General features: G+C 40.1%; 1 protein-coding gene across 1 annotated transcript; it reads left to right on the plus strand.

Annotated features, from left to right (window-relative positions):
- The first annotated feature begins 708 nt into the window (after positions 1-708).
- Positions 709-26,563, plus strand: LOC132155217 (SH3-containing GRB2-like protein 3-interacting protein 1). The gene is made up of 22 exons (XM_059564085.1): positions 709-934; positions 3,091-3,154; positions 3,634-3,658; positions 3,761-3,817; positions 3,913-3,970; positions 4,087-4,277; positions 12,409-12,420; positions 13,350-13,374; positions 13,467-13,542; positions 13,673-13,737; positions 13,908-13,988; positions 14,977-15,051; positions 15,946-16,623; positions 22,062-22,183; positions 22,783-22,936; positions 23,046-23,157; positions 23,261-23,416; positions 24,738-24,870; positions 24,985-25,187; positions 25,274-25,338; positions 25,808-25,972; positions 26,180-26,563. The coding sequence occupies exons 1-22, from the start codon at positions 925-927 to the stop codon at positions 26,200-26,202; spliced, it is 2,550 nt and encodes an 849-aa protein (XP_059420068.1). The 5' UTR covers positions 709-924; the 3' UTR covers positions 26,203-26,563.
- The last annotated feature ends 145 nt before the right edge of the window (positions 26,564-26,708 follow it).

Consider the following 26,708-nt stretch of genomic DNA (forward strand, 5'->3'; position numbering starts at 1 on the left):
TTTGCTACATTCATTGCGGGACACTGAATGAAAATGCATTCGTAAGTGTCTTGACTGTGAGTGTTAACGCATTTAAGAAAAATAGCATTTAAATGATCATTTTGCCACAGTTTTTGCTTGAACATGTTATACATATCTAATCATTTCTGTAATACATTTTCATTTTAATTTTGCAACATATAAAGCGTTAAAATTAGTATTCATTTTACATATTAAAACTGGTGTATGAAATGGCAAATGAAAATTATGTAATTTAATTTTCATTTTCATTTTGCACCAAACGTTGCACAAATGTATTCGAAAATGTAAATGTAAATACAGAAATGCATTGCCATTTTACATATTGCATTGTCATTTTGCATATTACATTCCAAATTGAATAATGCTACCCATATGCTTCCATAGGTTCGCACTCTTGTCCCTCTTGTGAATGTACGGACCCAACAACGGCATGGTATAGGTCATGAATATTAATTACGCAATGTGACGCAGCTCTACCTGATTTGCTGACAAAGTGGCGTAGAGCGTTAGGGAATCTTCAAACCGACTAATCGGCTCATGAATATGAATTCGTTACCTGATTGGACGGTCCTGGAAGGTTAGCAACCTACGTCGACATGACCTTATTAATATGAATGAGTAAAGCCTCCGTCATAGTACGGTTCGTAATTACGCGACCCTCCCACACTCTCTCAAGTACTCCGTTCATCGGCTGTCCTCAGCATCCCCTCTGTGATGATGGCGTGTGTGGATGCTGCTCATGCGGCGGTGCCCGGGGCCTAATCTACCGGGAAACCCGAGAGACGAGGACGTGAGGGGCTGGACAATATGAGCCTTTCCTTTAACCACCGGTTACCGGATCACTGCTGTATCTCATGTCAGTTTGTTTGTTCGCTTGAAACCGAGGAATGAAGTGCTGCAACCATGATGCAAGGTAAAAAATAAAAATCCACTTTGGGACCTTAAATTCGTCGCTTGTCCGTTGATATTATTTATTAGCGTGCTAATATTCCCTAGTACTGTACATGACATTCGAATGCAGCACATGCTTGTTTCGGTGTCTGTCTCCTTGAAAAGAGGTGAAGGATTATGTGTCTCACGTTGTATGGACAGAGGGCATGTGTATTTGCACCGTGACACATACACAAAAACATCATGATGGCACATTTAAATTGAGGGTTTTCTGTGGGCCAGATTTGCACATGTGGTCCAGTGCACAAAATAAATCTACCATCATGATGCGTGTGTGCCTTGCTCTGTGGTTCACAGTCCCACCCTCATGATCTTACAGGGCACTTCATGCCATGATTTATTTCCTCTAGATATGTACATTTTGTTTTTTGTCACCATCTATTCGTCATTGTGTAGTTCCAAACCTGTGTGATTTTTATTAATATTTATTTTTCCTGGAAATTTTTTGGAAATTCTAAAGAATAGTACTGTTTTCAACATTGATAACAGTAATGAATGTTTCTTGAGCAGCAAATAAACTTATTAGAATGATTTCTGGAGACACTGAAGACTGGAGGAATGATGCTGGAAATTCATCAGTTCTTTTAAACTTTAATATTTCATAACGTTACAGTTTTTATTGTATTTTAAATAAATGTAGACTTGGTGAGCAAAGTGACTTATTTCAAAAACATTTGAATTATTTTATTTATGGTTTTAAGGTTTTGTTAAACACCATTGTAGGATCCTGAGTGAAATAGTTGATACTGTTCTCAATACTGGTCTGAATCAGTTTAAAAAAACTGAATAAAGTTTAAATAAAACCAGTTCATTAATGATCAGGTTCATGTTTGTTAGAAAAGCCTGTGTACAGTGACTTTGAATGTAGTATATGTTGTATGGACCACCATTATGATGTGTTTGTGTCCTTTTGTGAAGCTTGAAAGCTCCAGTCCACATTGATTGTCTGTGCCATCAATAATCAGAAAGAGCAGCCAGTACATTCCTCAAAATTCCTCCTTTTGTGTTCTACGTAAGAAAAAATACATCTTTTTTTTTAATGACACAAGGATGTGTAATGACATCATGTTGGTGGGTGATCTATTCCCATAGACTGTATAAAAAAACAGTCTATTCCTTGAATCCAATCTTACAAAACTGTCCTTATTAAGTGGCATTTTAGATTCATTTGTTTTAGGTAGTGAGCGGGCTGCACGCAGTATCATCTCCTAATTTTTGTTTTGTAGTAACTCGACTTAATTGCTTCGCGTTTAACCAAGCAGCAAAGGAAATGTCAGCTTTTCCCTCGAGGTCTTTTAGACTAGAGGCATGATGGGTGAACTCAAAACATAAGGCTTTTATATTGGCACTGAGCCCCTCAAGCAGTCCAGTATGCCAAGATCTCCAGGCTATAAATTCTTGTTTCTTATCTGTTAATATCGACCATGGTGCCAGTCCTTAGGGGCTCTTGTTTCTGCATAAAAGTAAACTAGACGATAGAGAAAAGATCTTGGATATTTGTTGCTGCTGACACCCTTCCATCATTAAAATGACTGCATGGCCTCATTGCAGATTTGGTCATCCAACATTTGCTTTGAATCCTAGTGTAATGGAAGTAATGCAGCCTTGATGCAAATATTACAAAAATGAAAAGAAAAAAAATCAGCATTTAATTCAGTCCACTTAAAACGAGGTCTTGAAAAAATGTTTGCATTTTTTAGTTGCAGATGTTGAAATATTTATGGGAAATGTCACTCCCCTGGTAACTGAATTCTAAGTTTGTTTTTTCAGATGCTAGTGAATTTTGCTGTCTACTGTTTAACCTATTGCTTTGTGTTTGGGTAGTTGATGACATGCTTGGCACCAGTGTGATATTTACATTATCTAAAAAACATTATGCAACTGCATTTTGCCAATTCTTGTATACTTGGTACATATTATTTATATTCAAAACAGTTATTTTAAAATATATGCATGTAAAATATTTCACAGTATTACTGTTTAACTGCCTAGGTTAGCTCTTCCTTCAAAAATGAAAAGGAAAAAAACATTGTATTGACCCCGAACTTTGTATGTATGTTGCACTATAGAGGAACTGTGAATTCTTTTGTTTCTGATGACAAACATGACTTTTAACAGGACTGAAAAAGCGTACCCGAAAGGCCTTCGGGTTACGGAAGAAAGAAAAGGACAGTGACTCCACGTGAGTAAGAACAGTCTGTGATGTGACCGTAGACATCAGATCTCTAAAGGGTTTTCTGATTTGCTCACTGGTGCATGTGTAGAAATGGCTGCCTTGCACAACCTAGTTTATTGTGATTTGAGTGAATTGTGTTTTTCTAGAATGATTATGCAGTGCTAAGACTTGGTTTAGAGTCATTTTGTCAAATGTGTAGCAGTAGAAAAGCTAGTCTTTGACTGTTAATATAAAGTCTGGTCCACCTTGCAGCTTATTTTGAACAAGAGTGTTTCTAAACAACTGCATATTGTCAAGCTTGGCATAAGCACAAACATTTATATTCATTATGCATATAGTAAACTTTGAGAGGGGTCACAATCATATAGTCACATTATGTTAACTTCATGCCCATTAAATTTGGTCAATTTGAAGTATATTGTGTATATATACTTAACATTCAGTCTTATGTCTGAAATCTGAACAATTGCTTTCATTTCTTTCAGTGGATCACCAGACAAAGACAAATCTGTGAGTACAGCATAATCCACGTCAGTGAAGGCTTTGTTGTGAAATATAATATATCATTGTTTTTGTTCTTACAATGTCTTGTCCCACACGTTTCATTCTCAGAAAAAAGCCAATGGAGCACCTAATGGTTTCTACGGTGAGATTGAGTGGGATCGATATGTAAGTAATTCTCTCTGAATGCTAATTTTTCTTCTGTTTTTACTCCTTTACTCCTGTGAATGTGATACTCCATGTGTTTGTCTGTTTTGTAACAGAACTCTCCGGATGTGGATGATGAGGGCTACAGCGTTAAACCTGGAGAACAAGGGGGAGATATCCAGTCTATGCTTACATATTGATCTGTACTGTTTCTTATCTTTTCTGACATTTTATTTGTTAAAAAAGTATTTAGCCATGTATTCGAAACGAATTTCTTTAACAAGACTCACCAGCTCCAACAGTCAAGATGTTATTCTCCTCCAGTGAGTCAGAGGCAGAGGAGGAGCATGGGAAGAAATTCAAGATCAAGATCAAGCCGTTGACGGCAAACAGTGGAAACTACACAGTGTCCTCTATGGATGAGCTAAAGGCCTCAGTGGGGACGCTGGCGATCTCTCCTGCTCCTCTGGTTAGTCTCGCAGTTATCACAGTGCTGATGTCCCATAGTCTCGCAGTTATCACAGTGCTGATGTCCCATAGTAATATTCACATTCAAATACTGAGATGATTTCCTCTTTTCTTCTGTTTGTTTCCTCACTCAGAGAAAGAGTCCGGTAAGCAAGTGTTTTTAACCTTCCTTAGACCATTAAAGATGTAGTTAGAATTGTATAATATCTGTCACATTCATGGTTGTTCCTTAGTTTAGTTTATGTATCTTAGCTCTTGGGACCATAACAGCAAATGGCAGATCCATTTAAAGTGCCCCATCATGCCATTTCATATATTGCCGAATATACATGTGAATGTGAATCTGAAAGTTCACAATAAATAAAGTTGTTCTCCCAAAAAAATAATCGACTGTGAACAGTCTAAACGAGTCGTCAGGAATCCAAATCCCACTTGACCTGCCCTCAAGCACTGTAGCTTGTTTGTGTGGTTAAAGGGTTAGTTCACCCAAAATGTAAAAATAGCCCGTTATTTACTCACCCTCAAGTCATCCTAGGCGTACATGACTTCCTTTTTTCAGATGAATCCAATCCGAGTTATATTAAAAATTAACTTTGATCTTCCAAGCTGTTTAATGGCACTCAGCGGGTGTTGCAGTTCATCAGTCCAAAAGAAGTGAAATAAAGCGTATCCATCCATATAATCCATAACTGTTGTTTTGATCTCTCCACTGCGTTTCCACATGCGTCCCTTCTGAGCAGCGCATTCGTGTGAAGCTGACCTCATACGTAATTCCCTAAAACTGCTGCAGTGTACAACAGTGAGCGCATGATAGATTTAATGGATGATTACTAGGGGTGTGACGAGATCTGACTTTGGAGAACATTATGATACCCTTGCCCAGACCTCAAATATATTTGCATTACACTTGCCATTTCACCAGTGGTGGTATGTAAGATATTTTATTTCATATACGGCAAGCGGACGCATGATAAGTGGGAACATTACGCAGTGTAGTCTTTATCCAGTCATAAAACCAGAATTCATAGTTTAACACAGAATGTCATGTAATTTGTGAAATTTTTAATTGATTAATCAATCAAAAGTAGGTCATTACACTTAGATCAAATCACGATATGTACCTATATGTAAATATAAAGCTGTAAAAGTCCATTTAAAATGAATTCTGCATTTTCTGCGTGTCTCTGTTAATAAATGGCGCAGACGCGTGGTTTCATTTTCTACACACAGAAGCACGTGTGATGCTCGCAGTAATTTTAGCGTCTGCTGTCTCACAAAATGAGGACAGAAACCCATGAACAACATCTCCAAACCTGCTCTGAGGGTCACTTCATGAGCATTTTACTGTTTGATTTTAGTAAAACTAGCGTCATATCACATACACAGAACTGTAAAGGTATTAGCGGCAACCCGTCAAAATAAAAGACTGGTACTTTTTTTTAGTAGAATGTACATAGCCTATTACTACTTCTGCTACTGCTAAAATGAAACAAACATTTTTTTTTTTAAATTAATCACACAACATTTTTCCATGTTTTAATTTTAATCTTTAATATTTTAATCTTTCATCTCCTTTGTTTGCCATAAAATAAAGTTTGTTTAAGTTTCAATAATTAAAATATAAATCCATCCATCCATCTTCTTCTGCGTGTTCCTGTAGCTCAACTGGTAGAGCATTGCATTAGCAAGCGCAAGGTTGGGGGTTTGAATTCCAGGAACACATGATAGTAGAAAATTGTTAGCCTGAATGCAATGTAAGTTGCTTTGGATAAAAGTGTCTTCTAAATGCATAAATTTAATTTATCCGGGGCCGGGTCGAGGGGGCAGCAGTCTAAGCAGAGACGCCCAGACTTCCCTCTCCCTATACACTTCCTCCAGCTTTTCCGGGAGGATATCGAGGCATTTCCAGGCCAGCGAGAGACATAGTCCCTCCAGCTTGTCCTTGGTCTTCCCCGGGGCCTCCTCCCGGTGGGACGTGCCTGGAACACCTCCCCAGGAAGGCGTCCAGGAGGCATCCGGGACAGATGCCCGAGCCACCTCAGCTGGCTCCTCTCAATGTGGAGGAACAGCGGCTCTACTCTGAGCTCCTCCCGAGTGGCCAAGCTCCTCACCCTATCTCTAAGGGAGCGCCCAGCCACCCTACGGTGAAAACTCATTTCGGCCACCTGTATCCAGGATCTTGTCCTTTCGGTCATGACCCACAGCTCAAGACCATAGGTGAGAGAAGGAACGTGGATCGACCGGTAAATCGAGAGCTTCACCTTGCAGCTCAGCTCTTTCTTCACCAAGACAGACGGGTACATCGACCGCATCACTGCAGAAGCTGCACCTATCCGCCTGTCAATCTCCCGCTCCATCCTTTCCTCACTCGTGAACAAGACCCCAAGATACTTGAACTTCTCCACTTGAGGCATGAGCTTTCCACCAACCTGAAGTGGACATATCACTCTTTTCCGGCTGAGAACCATGGCCTCATACTTGGAGGTGCTGATTCTCATCCCAGCCGCTTCACACTCGGCTGCAAACCGTCCCAGCGCATGCTGAAGATCCTGGCCTGATGAAGCCAACATGACAACATCATCTGCAAAAAGCAGAGACGAAATCATGTGGTCCCCGAACCGGACACCCTCCAGCCCCTTGCTGCGCCTAGAAATCCTGTCCATAAAAATAATGAACAGGAATGGTGATAAAGAGCAGCCCTGCCAGAGTCCAACTTGTACCGGGAACAAGTCTGACTTACCGCCGGCAATGCGAACCAAGTTCCTGCTCTGGTCATATAGGGACCGGACAGCCCTTAACAGAGGGCCCTGGACCCCATACTCCCGGAGCACCCCCCACAGGAGGCCGTGAGGGGCACGGTTGAATGCCTTCTCCAAATCCACAAAACACGCGGATACCTGGCATTGTTCCTCCTGAATCCAAGGTTCAATTATTGGCCGAATTCTCCTCTCCAGTACCCTGGCATAGACTTTCCCCGGAAGGCTGAGGAGTGTGATTTCCCCAGTAGTTGGAACACACCCTCCGGTCCCCCTTCTTGAAAAGAGGGGCCACCCCGGTCTGCCATTCCAGAGGCACTGTCCCCCCGACCGCCACACGATGCTGTAGAGGCGTGTCAAAGTCAAAGTCACCTTTATTTATATAGCGCTTTAAACAAAATACATTGCGTCAAAGCAACTGAACAACATTCATTAGGAAAACAGTGTCAATAATGCAAAATGATAGTTAAAGGCAGTTCATCATTGGATTCAGTTATGTCATCTCTGTTCAGTTAAATAGTGTCTGTGCATTTATTTGCAATCAAGTCAACGATATCGCTGTAGATGAAGTGTCCCCAACTAAGCAAGCCAGAGGCGACAGCGGCAAGGAACCGAAACTCCATCGGTGACAGAATGGAGAAAAAAACCTTGGGAGAAACCAGGCTCAGTTGGGGGGCCAGTTCTCCTCTGACTAGACGAAACCAGTAGTTCAATTCCAGGCTGCAGCAAAGTCAGATTGTGCAGAAGAATCATCTGTTTCCTGTGGTCTTGTCCTGGTGGTCCTCTGAGACAAGGTCTTTACAGGGGATCTGTATCTGGGGCTCTAGTTGTCCTGGTCTCCGCTGTCTTTCAGGGCAGTAGAGGTCCTTTCTAGGTGCTGATGCACCATCTGGTCTGGATACGTACTGGATCCGGGTGACTGCAGTGACCCTCTGATCTGGACACAGACTGGATCTGGTGGCCACGGTGACCTCGGAACAAGAGAGAAACAGACAAATATTAGCGTAGATGCCATTCTTCTAATGATGTAGCAAGTACATAGGGTTTTATGGGAAGTGTTTCCGGTTCCGGTTTACCCAATTAATGCAGCCTAAAAATCCTTTAACGGATTTGGATATTAAAAGCATATTAGTATGTTATGTGTATGCCAGGTTAAAGAGATGGGTCTTTAATCTAGATTTAAACTGCAAGAGTGTGTCTGCCTCCCGAACAATGTTAGGTAGGTTATTCCAGAGTTTAGGCGCCAAATAGGAAAAGGATCTGCCGCCCGCAGTTGATTTTGATATTCTAGGTATTATCAAATTGCCTGAGTTTTGAGAACGTATCAGATGTAGAGGATTATAATGTAAAAGGAGCTCATTCAAATACTGAGGTGCTAAACCATTCAGGGCTTTATAAGTAATAAGCAATATTTTAAAATCTATACGATGTTTGATAGGGAGCCAGTGCAGTGTTGACAGGACCGGGCTAATATGGTCATACTTCCTGGTTCTAGTAAGAACTCTTGCTGCTGCATTTTGGACTAGCTGTAGTTTGTTTACTAAGCGTGCGGAACAACCACCCAATAAAGCATTACAATAATCTATCCTTGAGGTCATAAATGCATGGATTAACATTTCTGCATTTGACATTGAGAGCATATGCCGTAATTTAGATATATTTTTGAGATGGAAAAATGCAGTTTTACAAATGCTAGAAACGTGGCTTTCTAAGGAAAGATTGCTTTTCAAATTGGTGTGTTTCACCGGGCCGCGAAGAAATATAGAGCTGAGTATCATCAGCATAACAGTGAAAGCTAACACCATGTTTCCTGATGATATCTCCCAAGGGTAACATATAAAGCGTGAAGAGTAGCGGCCCTAGTACTGAGCCTTTCAGCCAAGACAGCCCCACAACATCCAGGGACTTAAGGTACTCAGGGTGGATCTCATCCACCCCTGGTGCCTTGCCACCAAGAAGCTTCTTAACTACCTTGGTGACTTCCGCCTGGGTGATGGATGAGTCCACCTCTGAGCCCTCGGCCCCTGCTTCCTCCACGGATGACATGTCGGTGGGATTAAGGAGATCCTCTAAGTATTCCTGCCACCGTCTGACGATATCCCCAGTTGAGGTCAACAGCTGCCCACCCCCACCGTAATGGTGTGGGCAGGGCATTGCTTCCCCCTCCTGAGGCGCCGTACGGTTTGCCAGAATCTCCTTGAGACCAACCTACAGTCTTTCTCCATGGCCTCACCAAACACTTCCCGGCCCCGAGTTTTTGCCTCCACAACCACCTGCTTGGCCTGTCGGTACCCAACAGCTGCCTCAGGAGTCCTACAAGCCAGCCAGGCCTGGTAGGACTCACTCTTCAGCTTGACGGCATCCCTTACTTCCCGTGTCCACCACCGGGTTCGGGGATGGCTGCCTCGACATTCACCAGAGACTTTACGGCCACAGCTCCAAGTGGCCACATTGACAATGGTCCACTCGGACTTAGTGACCCCAGCCTTCCTTGAAATCTGGTCAAAGTTTTGCCGGAGGCGGGAGTTGAAAATCTCTCTGACAGGGGGCTCAGCCAAGATTCCCAACAGACCCTCACAATACATTTGGGTCCGCCGAGTCTTGTCTAGCTTCCTTCCCTGACATCGGATCCAACTCACCACCAGGTGGTGATAAGTTGACAGCTCCGCCCTTCTCTTTACCTGAGTGTCGAAACAACCCCAAAGTCGATCATCGACCTCAGGCCTAGGGTGTCCTGGTGCCATGTGCACTGATGGACACCCTTATGCTTGAACATGATGTTCGTTATGGACAAACTGTGACTTGCACAGAAGTCTAATAACAGAACACCACTCGGGTTCAGATCAGGGGGGCCATTCCTCCCAATCACACCCCTACAAGTGTCACTGTCGCTGCCCACATGAGTGTTGAAGTCCCCCAGTAAAACGATGGAGTCCTTGGTCAGAACACTTTTCAACACCCCTCCAGAGACCCCAAGAAGCCTGGGTACTCTACACTGCCATTCAGCCCGTAAGCACAAATTACAGTGAAAGACCTATCCCCAACCCGAAGGCGCAGGGAAGCAACCCTTTTGTTCACCGGGGTAAACTCCAACACTTGGCGACTGAGCTGGGGAGCTATGAGCAACCACACACCAACCCGCCGCCTCTCACCGCGGGCAACTCCAGAGTGGTAGAGAGTCCAGACCCTCTCCAGAGATCGGGTCATGGGGGCCCCTGCCTTCGACCGCTGCCCGATACACAATGCACCACCCCCTTATGATTCCTTCTGCGTGAGTGGAGGCCTTTCCCATGAGTGGAGGCCCGGCCACCAGGCACTCTCATTCGAGCCCCCCAAGTGTTGGAGTTTACCCCGGTGAACAAAAGGGTTGCTTCCCTGCGCCTTCGGGTCGGGGATAGGTCTTTCACTGTCATTTGTGCTTACGGGCTTAATGGTAGTATAGAGTACCCAGCCTTCTTGAACAAAAGGGTTGCATCCCTGCGCCTTCGGGTCGGGGATAGGTCTTTCACTGTCACTTGTGCTTACGGGCTGAATGGCAGTGTAGAGTACCCAGCCTTCTGGCCTGGCTCCAGGGTGGGGCACCGGCTGTGCCATGCCGGTCGACATCACGGTCCTCGTTTTTTGGGAATTCATAAAGGGCTTTTGAACCGCTCTTAATCTGACCCATCACCTAGGACCTGTTTGCCTTGGGCCACCCTACCCGGGGCATATAGCCCCGGATAACATAGCTCTTGGGATCATTTGGGATCAAACCCCTCTACCATGATAAGGTTGCGGTTCGAGGAGGAGTAAAAGATAAATGATAAATGAAATTAATGTTTTATGCCATTTGATAACCAGAAAAATGTAAATACGCAACACAGAATTTCTAAGGGAAAAAAATTCATAAGTTGTTTATACATTCAAATAATTTATGCTTTAATGCTAAAACACATAATTTGTTGATTTTAATTAATTAGACATGCTTTTTAATAATACAATTTTACTGCTTTATGCTTTTAAATGGATACATTAATTGTGTTTAATTTATATATTTTTTATTAAAGTGGAAATCAGTTTGCTAAGTAATAAACTTGACTGACTGCTTCACTTCCACTTTAGAGGGATATTTGTGTTGTTTATTATTTATTTTAATTTACTATTTATATTTTTTTGTGCAGTTACTTGCCTGTCAGTTGAGTTTGTGGCAAAACATTCTGCAGTGTTTACATGTTTATTACTGCATAAAAATAGATGTTTAATTTCATAAAGTACAAGTTGATTTCAAAATGCATCTAAATGTTTTGCATTTTGTGTTTTTCATTTGAATAAAATACTGTTTTCCCCTATATATTTCATTCTTGAGGATTTCTTTAAAAAAAAAGTCTAAAAATCTTGTTTCGTCTCGTTCTTGTGAACCTAGTCTCGTGTCTCATCTTGTCTTGTGGTATAAGTGTCATCACACCCCTAATTATTACATTTTAAATATGGTTATTTTTCATACAAAAGAAGAAAAAGAAAGAAGAAAGTGAAGTGACATTCAGTCAAGTATGGTGACCCATACTCAGAATTTGTGCTCTGCATTTAACCCATCCGAAATGCACACACACACACTGTGAGCACACACCCAGAGCAGTGGGCAGCCATTTATGCTGCGGCGCCCGGGGAGCAGTTGGGGGTTCAATGCCTTGCTCAAGGGCACCTAAGTCGTGGTATTGAAGGTGGAGAGAGAACTGTACATTCACTCCCCCCACCCACAATTCCTGCCAGCCCAGGACTCGAACTCACAACCTTTCAATTGGGAGTCCGACTCTCTAACCATTAGGCCACGACTTCCCCACATTTATAAAAATGCATCGATTCACTACAGGAGGTCTTTGTTCACCCCCTGGAGCTGTGTGAGGCACATCTTATTGTTTTTCTTTACTTTGTTATGTGTCAATCATAAAATAATGTTAAAACAAAAATGTTTTATGTTATTTGAAGTACTGGCTTTATGTGCATTCATGGATTTTGCAGACAAATTTATCCAAAGCTACTTACAGTATATTCCATTAAATTTATACAAACCCATAACTATGCTATTGCCCTGTTGTACTATTTGAGTTACACATTTAGAATGCATTTATGCATCATGTATAATGCAGAAGTTTGCTTCCACATCTTTTTTTAATATCACATAAATTTAGTAGCCTTAGTTTGCCAGTCTAGACATTAGGAAAGAGTAAAAACAACTAAACAATTAGAGGATGTGTTGTCAAGTTTCATGTGTGGTTGGTTTGGTGTGTGTGCCGTAGATGAGGAAAGGTCCATTACAAACATTCATTTTTTAATTTTTGTTAATATCTGTCTGATCTGTCACTCGCTCTCTGACCAGGTCTGTTCTTTCTCCTTTTTTGCTGATCTCAGAGGCGAAGTCCAGTAAGTGTGAATTTTATAAACTTCAAAAACTACTACAAAAATGTGTTGTGTGTGTGATACAGAGGTCTGATGCTGCTATCGCATGCACAGTAGACCTAGAGCCTTTTTTTACTGCTGTACTGACAGCTTGATACCTTCATGGATCAATATGAGTGGATCATTAAATTCTCGATATCATCTGCAGCTTCAGCATGTTAGATGTGAATGTTCCAGCATTGGCACCTGGACTCAGTTTTCCATTAGCTGGGGATGTTTGTCACTCATCAGTTGTCACTCATCAACTAATGGAAATCAGTGTCCAGGTGCCAGAATTTAGTTTAATAATATTCGCTGTACTGTTTTTGACTCTTTCATGTTTTAACAAATTACATATATATATATATTTCTTACTTTAAACAAGGATGCATTAATTTGATAAAAAGTGACAGTAAAGACAAATGTATCACAGTTTCTATAAAAATGTGAACCAGAACCACTGTTTTCAACATTGATCATAACAAATGCTTCTTGAGCAGCAAATCAGCATATCAGAATGATTTCTGAAGGATCATGTGACACTGCAGACTGGAGTAATGATGCTGAACATTCAGCTTTGCATTACAAGAATAAATTGCATTGTACTATATATTAAGATAGAAAAAAGTTACTTTGAATTGAAATAATATTTCACAATATTAAAGTTTTTACTGTATTTTTGATCAAGTAAATGCAGCCTTGATAAACATAAGAGATGTCTTTCAAAAACATAATAATATCTTACCAAACATTTGAACGTTTTTGTTCATGTTTTATAGTAATTGCTTGTGTGAATGTCAAAGAAAGAGGGTTTCTCTCCCATTATGTCAGTTAATTTGTCTTTTATAATTTTTGTAGTCTTTGAAATCTATTTTTGTTATTTGCATTATCTTCTTCTGTGACCTTTGTTCCAGTGCCAGATGAAACGAAACCTGTCAAGTGAGTATTTATTTGGAAATATTGGCTTCCTGTGTATTCATAACACTCCAATTTGTAGATCACAGAGGTCATTTTCACTTTGCATATTCCAGGTGAGGAGATTGCCAGACCGCGACGATCTACTCCAACACCCACAACAACTCCAGGACCCGGTTCAGACCCGCCCAGGTTAGTACACCATCGTGCTTCTGCCCACTATTGAATTACTCATTTTCAATTGAATAACATTACTAAATTTAGTTGCCTGTATACTCTTGGTGTTTTTTGACCTTGTGTTTTCCTTCTGTCTCTTAAAAAGAGAAAACAGAACAGCGTTTTTTGGCCCACCATTTGAGAGCAGTTTTGAAGCACACAACTCAGAAGGTAAAACAATATTCCTAAATAACCGAACACTAATGAGTGACTTATAAGATCAAGTTTTAGAAAAAATTTAATTGAAATGTAATTTAAAGAATTGTTCTTCTGTGTCATGCATTACTGTGATTCATAAGTTTGTGATTGATGGGTGTTTCTTTCATGAATGTTAATGACAGTGTTCCCGGTTGAGCCGGAGCTCTGGTGTCAGTCCACTTCTCTCTCCTCCTGTGTTCTGAGCAGATCTCTGCCCACTGGAGGTACTGCATATCAAATGTTCAAAATGTTTTTGATAATGCCAGTTTGAAGTTTCAAAACAGCCCCAGTGAAGGCGCCAATAAAACCCACAGTTGTGGCAAATGCTAAAATAGATCCTTCCGAAAGGGCCTGAATCCTACAAAGCGTCACATTTCACTGCTCACTTCAGAGTGTGACTGGATCTGCAAAATTAACCAGAAAAAAATCTGAACTGGTCACACAAAAAATTATTCACTTTAACTTACAATTATTACTGATTTTATTAATTGATTAGCAATGTAAATTGGTATACATAAGGGTACTAAGCGCGTCTCCTTTAAAGCAATGATATGTATTACTTACGTAATGATTAGTATTATTTATTTATTTTTCTAGTTGTTTTTCTATTTTCTGTTTTTACTTTTTTTTGTGTGTGTGCTTTTGTCATTTTTCTTAGTTTGTCTTCCAAATAGTTACATTTATTTTCATTTTATTTTTAATTGTACTTTTATTTCAGTTTGTAATTTTAATACTTAAACTTATGTTAGTTAGAGCCAACATGTCTAATTTCTGTTTAGCTTGTTTTTTTTTTTGTTTTTTTTTGTTTTTTCGCTTTATTTCAGTGGACACAAATGTTTAAAAAATAAAATAAAATTGTTTTAGTACGGAGCCCCGCACATGACATGCAAGAAAAAATACTAGGCTAAATCATGTGCACGATTTACTAATTCGTTCCCTCAATGTACTAAAACATGCACACGATTACTATTGCGTTCCCTCGATTTACTATTTTGTTCACTCGATTTATAAATCGTGCGCACAATTTATTAATTTTTTTCTTGCATGTCATGTGCGGGGCTCCATATTTTAGTTAGCAATAACAGCACTGCTTTATAGCACACTATAGATGTAGATGTTAGCATCTATATGATATTCTAATAATCATAATGTAAACTATTTATACCATGCAGTATTCAGTAATCGAACATGCCCTGTCATCTGTCTTTTCAGCTCCGCCTCCACTTCCTCCAAAGAACTTTCCTCTCACTCCACCTGGACGCAGCTCTAGCTCCGTGGAGTCTTCCGGTACGTACTGACACTTCCCATTTAGCATCCCAAATTGCATCATTTCAATATCTTAAAAAAGAACAGGGTTCCTGTTCAGAATCATCTTACTACAGAATACTTGTTTCCAGCTTTATGTTTGTGGTAGGGGTGTGCGATATCGACTAAATTTGATATTGATCAGCAGTAACAGAAATAATTTTTTTATTAAATATTTTGTTATTCAATTTATTTATTTATTTTTTAAGGAAAGATATTTACCACCTTAAATTGACTTCCAGGGCAGCACATTTGTATCTTTATAAGGCCATTTTTTTCTAACCTTATCATTGAATCGATTGATCATCCCATATGTCAGATTCTTATATTTATTAAATAAATTTAGCTAGAATAATTATCAAATTAAATCAGTATCGGCAAAAAAATATATTTGCAATCCAGGAGTGGCAAAGAAACAATTTAGATCTATTTACACTCCAATTACAGTTGTGTAGATAATGCTATGAGAATAATAATTTAAAAATAATCATTTAAATATCGACATTTTTAAAATATATATTAAAAAAGAAATATTACTTTATATTTGAAACTTAAATTGCCAGTAGGTGGTGACAAGTCACTGTCTCATTGAGTGAGTCATTGAGTCATTCATTCAACCGATTTGTTCAAATGGCTGTCTCGTTCAGCAACAAAGCAACAAAATCCCTGATTTGTTTAAAAACTGATTCATTCAGGAACGAAACATCACTGTGTTGCTCAGATTTACACTGCAGCTTAGTTCAAAAATATTTTCATTGGTGAAGTAGAGAAAAACAGACAATATTGTGTAAAATGTAACTCAATATTGACTTCTTGTTGAACTGTGGTGAAAGACGGAAGAGTATTTGACAGCTCATTGTCTTTGTGTCTGAGCAGGTTATTATAGTGTGGTTCCTAGTGTCAGAGGAGATGGATCAGCTTCAGCCTGTCAGGATGCCCCATTATCTGACCCATCTGGAGGGGCGTCCATGCCTGACTTGGACAGTGTTTTTGGGCCTGTTGAGACGCCCAGGTCCGGATCAGATGTGGTGCAGAGCAGCTGGGTGAGCTTCAGTGAAGGCTCTCCCACCAGACCTCCTCCACCAGATGAACCCGCCCCTTCCCCACCTCTGTCCTCTTCTCCCGCGGACTCACACCCAACCTCGCCCCTCAACCTGCCGCCTCCCGTCTCGCCCCCTCCCCCACTCCACTCCATCCCGCCTCCAGATTCACCTCCACCGCCACCGCCCTCAGACTCTCCTTTGAGTCCCCTGGACCTTCCCTGCTGCTTTCAGCTCCCAGAATCAGAGCTCACCCAAGAGTCCCCCGTCACCCCTGTCAGCCCTGGACTACCCTTCCTGCCGGCAGACCACCCGCCACATGGAGCCACCCCTACCCCTCTTGCCTTGAAAGATGACAGCAGAAGAACCCCTGACCTGGTGGGCATGAGGGATGAGATTGCTGTGTTTGGCATGTCACCCAAAGACCTCGCAGCAGGAAGCTTCAGAGGAACCCCACCTCCACTTCCACCTCCCACTTACAGGAGTGTGGTGGGTTCCCCAGGGCCTGGCAGTGGTGAGTTTGATGTTAGTACTTAAAGCTATAGTTCACCCAAAATGTAAAATTCTGTCATCTATTACTCACCCTCAAGTTCCAAACCTGTGTGAGTTTCTTCTGTTAACTATATTTTGTTGAATGTGAATAACCTAACAGTAGTTGGTCCCCAATGACTTCCATAGTATGGAAAAACATAATGACACATTAGGGCTTTTCACACTGTGCTTAACCCAGGGTTATCACCATTCTAAACCTATTAGCATTTTTAAATGCGGTTATGAAACCTTGCTCCGGAACCGGATTAGCAGCACTTTTGAAGTGCATTGTGATGCCAATCTGTACAGTGTGAAACAATGTAGTGTTAGTTTGTTACAGTTAGATGATTAGCAACAGACAGAGAATTGTTTTTGTGTAAGTTAAACTATGAACTATGAAAAAACTATGAATGCTGTCTTAATGAGTAGCACACTCCAACTTCATGATTTCCTTTGTCTAAATTTTTTTGCTGAAGGGAAAATAGATGTTGCCGCCACAAATTAATTTGGTTCTATAAATTATAGATTTTTGGTCATTCTGTATGAAAAAACATACAGAATATTTTTTTTTAAATATCCATGAAAAAGTCAGTACAACTAAGTTTTTTATACTCTTTTTTTCCATAAACTTAAAAAGATGATTTGTGAAAAGCACTTTGCAAACCCACATAGCAAAAAACAAATGCTAATTTTTGGAATAAAATGTAAACATTTGTTTACTTCAGGACAATGGTTGCTTAGTGATTTTTAAAAGAAATTAAATGCTCTTTAATGTATAATTGTAAGAACATAATATTGTACAATAACAACAGGAACAATAATAATAATAATAATTCTGTACACTTTATTAGAAACTATCTATGTGCTCATCTCACAGAACACAATTAGCTCATATGGACTGTTCTAATGAATTGTAATGTTTAAATAAACCATACATTTAAAAAATATTATCAGGATGTTTTCTGATGATGGCATTATTTCCTCTCGCGTGATAAACCACGCCCTCAGTACCTGCTGCTTGTGTACAGTACATCAATGTAAACTTTTCAACGCGGGAGAAACGAGTGTTCAGCAAGTGGCCGAAGAAGAATGTTTATGAAAGAAGAGCACGTGGCAATAATCCAGAAGAATGGGTTTATGGTAAGTGTGCTTCTTTGTTTTATTTTTGATGATCATAGTTTTTTATTGAAGTCACACTTTTACCCAGTTTCCCTATTAACTTAGTTATTTAGAAGAAGAAAAAACATCACTATGTTTTCTTTGTTAGTTATCAAACATTACTAAATGTTTAAATCGAGCTTTATTTTAATTCTTTTTATATGACATAACTTAAGTTTTTGTCTTTTGTATCAATGGATTTTTCTGCACAATTAAGTTGCGTTTGGAAATCTTTTTTTTATTCGTATATTTACGTGTAGTTTATGATAGTCACAGACGATTTTATTAGATTCAGACTTCAATTCCATCCAATCGGAGAAGATCAAACATTTGATATTTTGAGGTAATTTTAGAACACATACTGTTTTCATTTGTCATGCGTCTCCTAGCAACAAGGCGTATGTTTCTGCATGAGTGTTTGATCTGGGGCCTGTTTCATACAACAAGTTTACCAAATACAGTAAGCTAGGCTTATTTCAGTTAGTCTGACTTGTTTTGAATTAAACCTGACTCTGATTTGAAGCAAATCAGCTGACAATAACTTGTCCAACTGAAATAAACCTGGCTTATTTGGTAAACTTGTTTTATGACACAGGCCCCAGAACATCTTGTAAGTCTGGTAGTTTGTGATCCCCAGTTGTTTAGTGATGGCCAGTCGGTAAGTTTATGATGCCTAACATTTTAAAGTCTGTGCATTAATTAGTATTTTATAAACCTGATCACTCACATTTGTGTATTTCCTTATGCAGATCCTGAAAGCTCACTTAATTCATTAAAGGTACTAAAAACACACCGGCGCCAGTCAAAATCTGCTGCTGAAACACTACAGGCTCAAGCATCGGGTGTACACTTGTGCCTGTAACAATCAGTTTTTGTGGAATTGTTGCCTCAAGCACTCCTCCATTTCTAACCCTTTCTGCCCATCCTTAATAAATTTCAGTATTTTTGTAAGGTATCATACAGATGTAAACTATATATTTTTCCCCTCCTACAGACAACAGACACCCCATCACAGGCTCAATGGGGATCCCCGTTTTGCCGTTTTATTTGGTAGGTTTCAAAATTTTGTCCTTCTAATATTTTCATTGATCACCATTCGTTTATAAAATGTGTGGTTATATTTAATAAAAATGCTTATGGTGTTTTTTCATCATGTTTTGTTTGAAAGAGTGTATTTGAGCTTGGATTTTTATATTTAAACTATTGCTCAGACAGTTTTCAATACAATTATATAATTCTTTTTTAGGACACTGATAAAGAGGATGACCTCTCACAGAGAACAAAGACATAACTAAACTTCTGCATCATCCTGGAGGAAACTCTAATTGAGGACCATCTGACTTTTCCCAATGCTTTAATGGTACTCTTTGGACTAAAATACACGTTTGAGTATTTTGCAGATAATCCTTCAGATTTTGAAAGTTTGTGTCCCTCATGTACATGCTACTGTTTTGTACTGTTTCATATTTAGTGGCAGATTTTGTAAAACTTGGTTTTAACTGCATTGTTTAATTTCACTATTGAGAGAAATTTATTGTAATGATGATGTGTATTTCCCTGTTTAATTGCCTTAAACAAGCAAATGTTTAAATAAAATAGCTTTTTCGAATAAATGTTTTGTTAAAAATGTGTCAGTGTATTCAGTTTTTCACTTGGACACTGTTATTGCAGTTTTCAGTTGTAACATTATTTCTTAATACCAATTTCCAATAGCATTTTTTGTTCAGTCAACTTCAGATATATGAGTTCTACAGACAAATTAAATTTGAGTTTTAAGCCACAACTTAAAAAAGGTAATTGTTGCAAATCTCTAGAAAACTAACAATCTTCAGTTAACTCAACTAAACATTTTTTGTATGACTGCCAACTTCTTTTCAATCAGTGTAAATGCTTCTCTCTCTCTCTCTCTCTCTCTCTCTCTCTCTCTCTCTCTCTCTCTCTCTCTCAGTCTCTCTCTCTCTTTCTCTCTTTTTGTTACATTGTTTTACAAGAGTTGGGTAAATAAGAAAAAGCTAGGGGAAATTTGTACTTAACTTTTTTTAAATTTGCAAGTTTTTAAAACTTTGCTGTATTTTTTTACAGTGCATGTTTTATCAATTCCCTTGTTTTAGTTCAATCGTGAACATATTTTAATGATTTGTTCCCTTGTTTTAATTTAGTTATGTCTTAGTCACAATTGAATAAAAACAAAGTCACTTATCGATAATTTTTGGGAACATATTTTTATTTGTGACCATGATATCTTGTTTTTGCAGGGCTTTGTGCTAAATAGGGATGGGTATCGTTAAGGTTTTAATGGTATTACTACTCTTACCGATACTGCTTAACGGTCCGGTACTTTAACTGTATTCTTATCGGTACTTTGTGTTGTGTTACTTTGTGTTGTGTTAGGCAGTCGAAAACTTAGCATTTTTCTGTCTGCACATAATGCACTTTTGAAAGATGCTTTGACAGATTGTTTGTGTTTCCGCCCTTACATGCAAAAATTTTGTTGCACTTATGACAACCAGCGTTGTCTGCATCAACTCTAGTGAAGTATAACCACACTTTGGAAAGTTTTACTGTCTCCGCAATAGGGATGGGTACCGAAACCCGGTATTAAAATGGCCCCGGGGCTAAATTATGAAAGACCGTAGTATCCGTAAGATCTGACGCTATCGGTTCTGCTTTTGGTACTGGAGGGAAAAAAATTAATGTACTATGTATTTTTGCTTAATAATGTTATCGTGCACATTTTATCTCACCAAACATTTCTAATGTGTGATCATATTAAGACGTTTGTCTGTGAGATCTGTGAGATCTCTCATGTGCGCCGCGGAGGCTGTCTGTCAGTCACACACACACCACAACAAGTGCGGCGCACACACAGACATAACAGTATGAAAACTCCCGCTTAATAATAAAGAGTGACGATGGCAAAGAGATTTGCTTAATAATGTTATCGTGCACATTTTATCTTACCAAACATTTCTAATTTGCCATATTATTAAGCAGGATCGGTAAGAGTAGTAATAGCGTTAAAACCTTAACTATACCCATCCCTACTCCGCAATCGTCACTCTTTGTATTAAGCGAGAGTTTTCGTACTGTAAGGGTCCGTTCACACATCGCGTCTAAAAACGCGTGATTTTTTTTCCCCAAAGCCTTCAGGCACTTGCGCTCCTGAGGATTCTGCTGTTGCTAAGCAACCATGACCTACTCTCTCCATGAAGACGCGGAAATTTCAGCAATGGATAAATGTATTTGCGAACTTGAGCGCGCAAAAGATGCGATATGTGAATGACCCCTTATGTGTGTGTGTGTGCGCCGCACTCGTTCTTGTTGTGTGTGTGTGTGTGTGACTGACAGACAGCCTCCGCGGCGCGCATGAGAGATCTCACAGACCTCACAGACAAACGTCTTAATAATATCGCAAATTAGAAATGTTTGGTAAGATAAAATGTGCACGATATCATTATTAAGCAAATCTCTTCGCCATCGTCACTCTTTATTATTAAGCGGGAGTTTTCATACTGTTATGTCTGTGTGTGCGCCGCACTTGTTGTGGTGTGTGTGTGACTGACAGACAGCCTCCGCGGCGCACATGAGAGATCTCACAGATCTCACAGACAAACGTCTTAATATGATCGCACATTAGAAATGTTTGGTGAGATAAAATGTGCACGATAACATTATTAAGCAAAAATAAATAGTACATTAATTTTTTTCCCTCCAGTACCGAAAGCAGAACCGATAGCGTCAGATCTTACTGATACTACGGTCTTTCATAATTTAGCCCCGGGGCCATTTTAATCCCGGGTGTCGGTACCCATCCCTAGTGCTAAAGGGCTGTCAAAACTGCAGAAAAATAGACACACAGAACTGCTTCTATGACAGTGCGTATTAACCCAAGTTGTAGTTTTTTCAGTGTTATTAATGGCACCCAAATGGCAAAATCACATTTTGTTAAGAAAAATAAATTAGATTATTATTTGGTTTAAATGGTTCTTTACAGCATATTACATATAATATTATATTTTATATTTATATTTTACTCTGTGAAAATTAATAAACAGTTTGTAATAATCATCTGAAACTAGGAATAGTATTAATAATATTTTAAACTCAACTGGTCAAAAGTAGAATTTAGCGTTACTGAACCAATATATTTGCATCAATTTAAACCAACAAAACCCATTCTTGTGGGTTAAATAGCTCTTTAAGGTAACATTAGCAGGTTAGCATTTTTTACAGTATAATAGTAATCAGCTTTTCTGTTCTCAGGGCCGTCCTCTCCTGCACGTGTCGCCACTCCCCTGTCCTCTGGCAGTCCGATCCCACCTCTACCACCAAGACCGTCATCACGACCGAAACTACCACCTGGAAAACCAAACCTAGCAGATCTGGTATGACTGCATCAGTCGACTTTCTTCACTGCTGTGAAACATTTGAGCTCCTTCTGAAAGCACAAGGAGTGCTTTTGTTTAGTTTTTTTTAGGTTATTGCTTTGTTTGTTCTCAGTAAATCTGAAGATCTAAACATTAAACTTAACACTAGTGAGGTGACATACAGCCAAGTATGGTGACCCATACTCAGAATTTGTGCTCTGCATTTAACCCATCCAAAGTGCCAAAGTGCGCACACACACAGAGCAGTGAACACACACACACCCGGAGCAGTGGGCAGCCATTTATGCTGCGGCGCCCGGGGAGCAGTTGGGGGTTCTGTGCCTTGCTCAAGGGCACCTAAGCCGTGGTATTGCTGGCCCGAGATTCGAACCCACAACCCTAGGGTTAGGAGTCAAACTCTCTAACCACTAGGCCACGACTTCCCCTTAAATTAAATAATCAACCGTTGATCTTTGATTGTCTACTGTATGTGTGCACTCTGTGCCCATGTAAATGCTGGATCCGGAAAACTGTTCCAACAAACACCTTTGATTACTGGAGTGTAAACTGGGCTTCCCAGTATCTCTGATTCAGGCTGTTGTTTTGTTTCTCCTCAGGCCCGTCCCTTCAGTCCCCCCATCTACTCGTGGAGTCCTCCACCCTTTGCTCCTCTGGCCAGAGCTGAGAGCACCTCCTCCATCTCCTCCGTCACATCTCTGAGTGCAGCTTCCACACCTACACTAGGCCGAGAGCTCAATCTCTCTGTATCAGGTGGGCCACAACAGCTATTGCTGATTATGATGCGTGAGGAATAATGCCTTCTTAAGTTCAGAAAGTTGTGAGAGTTTTGCATGATATAAGATTTACTTCTGTATTTCAGCATGTTCCAGAGGCCCAAGTCCTCTCACAATGGGACACCAGGACACTCTACCAGTGGCAGCCGCCTTCACAGAGACCATCAGCGCCTACTTTAAAGGAGCAGATCCCACTAGGTAGGCCACAGAGCACATTTTGAAGTCGCCTTTTGAATTTAGTTCACATTTAGTTGAATGAAACTGTCCTTAATCATCTCTCGTGTCTTACTGTGTGTTGTAGGTGTCTGGTGAAGATCACTGGTGAGATGGTGCTGTCTTTCCCAGCAGGGATCACCAGACACTTCTCCACCCATCCCAGTCCACCAGTGCTGACCTTCACCATCAGCCAGTACAGTCGGCTGGAGCAGGTCCTTCCCAACCCACAGCTCCTCTGCTGGTAATACATACTGGTCTTTTTAATGATTCAGAAATAGTTTGTAAATCGTCCCACTGTAAAGGAGAGCTTTGTTTCTGAAGTGAAACTGGGGGGGTTGATGTTGCAAACAGGGTTGTCGAGATATTAAGGTTATGGCTGATGCTAATTAGGATTGGGTACTAAAACCTGGTACCAATATGGCACCGGTACATATGGAACCGGTATGCACCGAACCAAATCAGAAAGCAGATTTCGGTGCCTCATTTCGGTGTCTCTTAAATGCCTGAGCGATGGATAGAAATATTTGTCCTGGTTCTCTGAAATGTACACAAGAAGCATGGGCGTCGCTAGGCTTTTTTAGCGGGGCTATAGCATTTATCGCCATAAACTGTACACAAATTCGCAATCGCCTCAAAGTCAGTCAACTTAAATTTCATATGAAAACGGCAGCAGACCAGTCTCCTCTTTTATAGAAGTATCGATTCAGGCACCGTTTAGGCACCCGTACTGTTTTTAAAGTATCGGCGCTGGTATTGAATAAAACCCAATCGATAGCCAACCCTAATGCTAATCATAGTCAGTACCGTATTTTTCTGACTATAAGTCGCACCTGAGTATAAGTCGCATCAGTCCAAAAATACATCATGACAAGGAAAAAAACGTATATAAGTCGCACCGGACTATAAGTCGCATTTATTTAGAACCAAGAACCAAGAGAAAACATTACCGTCTACAGCCGCGAGAGGGTGCTCTATGTCTTCAGTGTAGACTACAGGAGCAGTGAGCAGCATAGAGCGCCCTCTCGCGGCTGTAGACGGTAATGTTTTCTCTTGATTCATTTCTCTCGGTTCATGTCTAATTAATTTTGATAAATAAGTCGCACCTGACTATAAGTCGCAGGACCAGTCAAACTATGAAAAAAAGTGTGACTTATAGTCCGGAAAATATGGTATTATGATTTCTGCATTATTTTGTCTAAAACACAAAAAACTCAATGCTTCAAGCTAATTTAGGCATCACAACATTATAATGTACTGTATGAAATTTTGAGAACTGCGAAACATTATATTTGCTAGTGTTATTAAATTATTAGTATTTAACTGATTAACTGTATGGGAGTGTTAGATGACTATAAAGGTAATCTCAGTGTGAAAACAGGAAAAATAAACATTAACAAATATCCAATATCAGCTGATATTTCAAGTACCTAGGCTGATATATATATAAAATGTATATGTAATGCATGTGTTTAGTGAATACAACATTGTGTGCAGCATAAATATTGTGTGTAAAAGTATAAATATTGTGTGAGAATTATTCTATAAATAATTGTGCCCTGCAGTGACACCACGCCACCTACAGGTGATTCGAAGGAGTTCTGGGTCAATATGTCAAACTTGTTGAGTCACTTGAAGAAAGTGGCTGAGCAGAAACCACAGGCCACGTATTACAACGTGGACATGCTAAAGTACCAGGTGAGATTTTACATATGCCCATGATCCGTTACTATCTCTATCATTTAAAACCGAATCTGTTCATTCTCTTAGATGTATCTGTAGTAGTGTGTGATATTTGAGACGTGTGTACAGGTGTTCACTCAAGGCATCCAGTCCACTCCGCTGAACCTTGCGGTGAGCTGGCGCGGTGATGCCAACAGCACAGACCTCAGGATAGACTATAAATACAACCTAGAGGCCATGCCCACACCCACACCACTCACCAACATCCACTTCATGGCAGCTGTGGACGGCGGCGTGAACAAACTGCAGGCTATGCTCCCACCTGCCACCTGGTGAGGATCTGTCAAGAAAATCCCAATGCGAATCAACAGCGGTGTGCTGATGTATAGTAATGTTTGCCCATTGGTTGCATTTAAAGGAACCCAGAAACACAGAAAATAGCATGGAAGATCCCAGAGCTCTCCCAGAGATCTGAAAATGGAGGTAAATGTCCTTTTGATAGTAAACCCTCTAACAGCTTTCCAAGAATGCTTAGCTCATGTTGGCAACCCTACAATGTGGCAGAATGCCATAATGATAGTCAGTTAAATTACTCACAAAGCCCAACTGCAAACTGCAGCACTCTATGCAGTGTCAAACAGTGGTGCTAGGACCAATCATAAACAGACTAGGTACTTGCGTTATTAAATATTCATGCACCTTTTACAGTTGCTTAAACTAAGGCAAAAGGTTATGACTAACATGTTAACTGATGTTTTTAAAAGGACCAAAGCACACCTGTGCAGCATTTCCACAGATCCAGTTACTGATACAGGCTGTGTGCAGTAGTTGCCTGGTCGTTGTTGTTAACCCTGTAAATATACCAGTGCAAATGCTAACAAATGAACTGTGTGAATAAACACTCTGGTAGGATATAAATCTGTTGTCCTGTCACTGTGTGTCCATGTGTCAGGGGTGGGCGCTCTTCTGGCTCGCTTCCAGTTAGCCGAGGGCCCCAGCAGACCGTCTCAGCTGGCAGTGCAGTTCACCAGTGAGGGCAGCACTCTGTCTGGCTGTGATTTTCAGCTCGTAGGTCCAGGCTACAGACTGTCCCTGGTTAAAAAAAGGTTTTCTGCAGGTACGTCTTTTAAGAAATATAACTCTGAGTTGAATCTGAGTTTTTGAAATTGAAGTAGTCGATATACTGGGTCTGTGCATTAGGTCTTAAAGTGACCGCAGCCTACCTGCTGATACCTGTTTCAAAACAACAAAAGAAAAAGAGAAAATCACTCTTTACTTTTATGTAGAATCTGATATAAAGATGAGCTGTTTTTGTATTCTACAGGTAAATATCTGGCAGACAACTGACCCGGCCACAGCAGGATGGACTGTGAGTGGGATGATGGGATGCTCTTTTGGCAGTACAAAGACTTTTGAAAACGTTTTTATTGAAACTCCAGAAATACAGCACTCAGAATCTCACTTATAATGTCTGGTGTAGAATATCATCAGTGCGTTCTGTGGGTGTGTGTGTATGTGAATATTAGCAGATATTTTGTGTGTATTTGATAAATCTTCAGGACAAATGCAATACGTGGACTTTTTTCGCTGGGTTCTTGCAGGAGGCAGAGTTTCCTTTTTCACTATTGCACATTCTCGCTCTCTCTGCCCCAAACCAAACACACCTAGTAACATTACAGTCGAATGATAGCAAGGTTCACATATGGTACACACCCATCAGCAGTGTTTTCTTTTAGTTATTTTGACAGATTCTAAACAATCCGATTTAACTATGATGAACTCTCTCCCAAGCAATGCTATGGATAACACTTACATGCTGAAACAAAGAGATTTACTGTAGTTTATTAACATTA

The sequence above is a fragment of the Carassius carassius genome, chromosome 12, assembly GCF_963082965.1.
Source record: "Carassius carassius chromosome 12, fCarCar2.1, whole genome shotgun sequence".
Lineage (NCBI taxonomy): Eukaryota > Metazoa > Chordata > Actinopteri > Cypriniformes > Cyprinidae > Carassius > Carassius carassius.

Excerpts from the sequence above, each read along its gene's own strand:
- LOC132155217 (XM_059564085.1), top strand. Across the intron at positions 3,155-3,633 it reads GAAAAGGACAGTGACTCCAC|TGGATCACCAGACAAAGACA; the intron begins GTGAGTAAGAAC and ends CATTTCTTTCAG. Across the intron at positions 13,738-13,907 it reads TGAAGCACACAACTCAGAAG|TGTTCCCGGTTGAGCCGGAG; the intron begins GTAAAACAATAT and ends TGTTAATGACAG.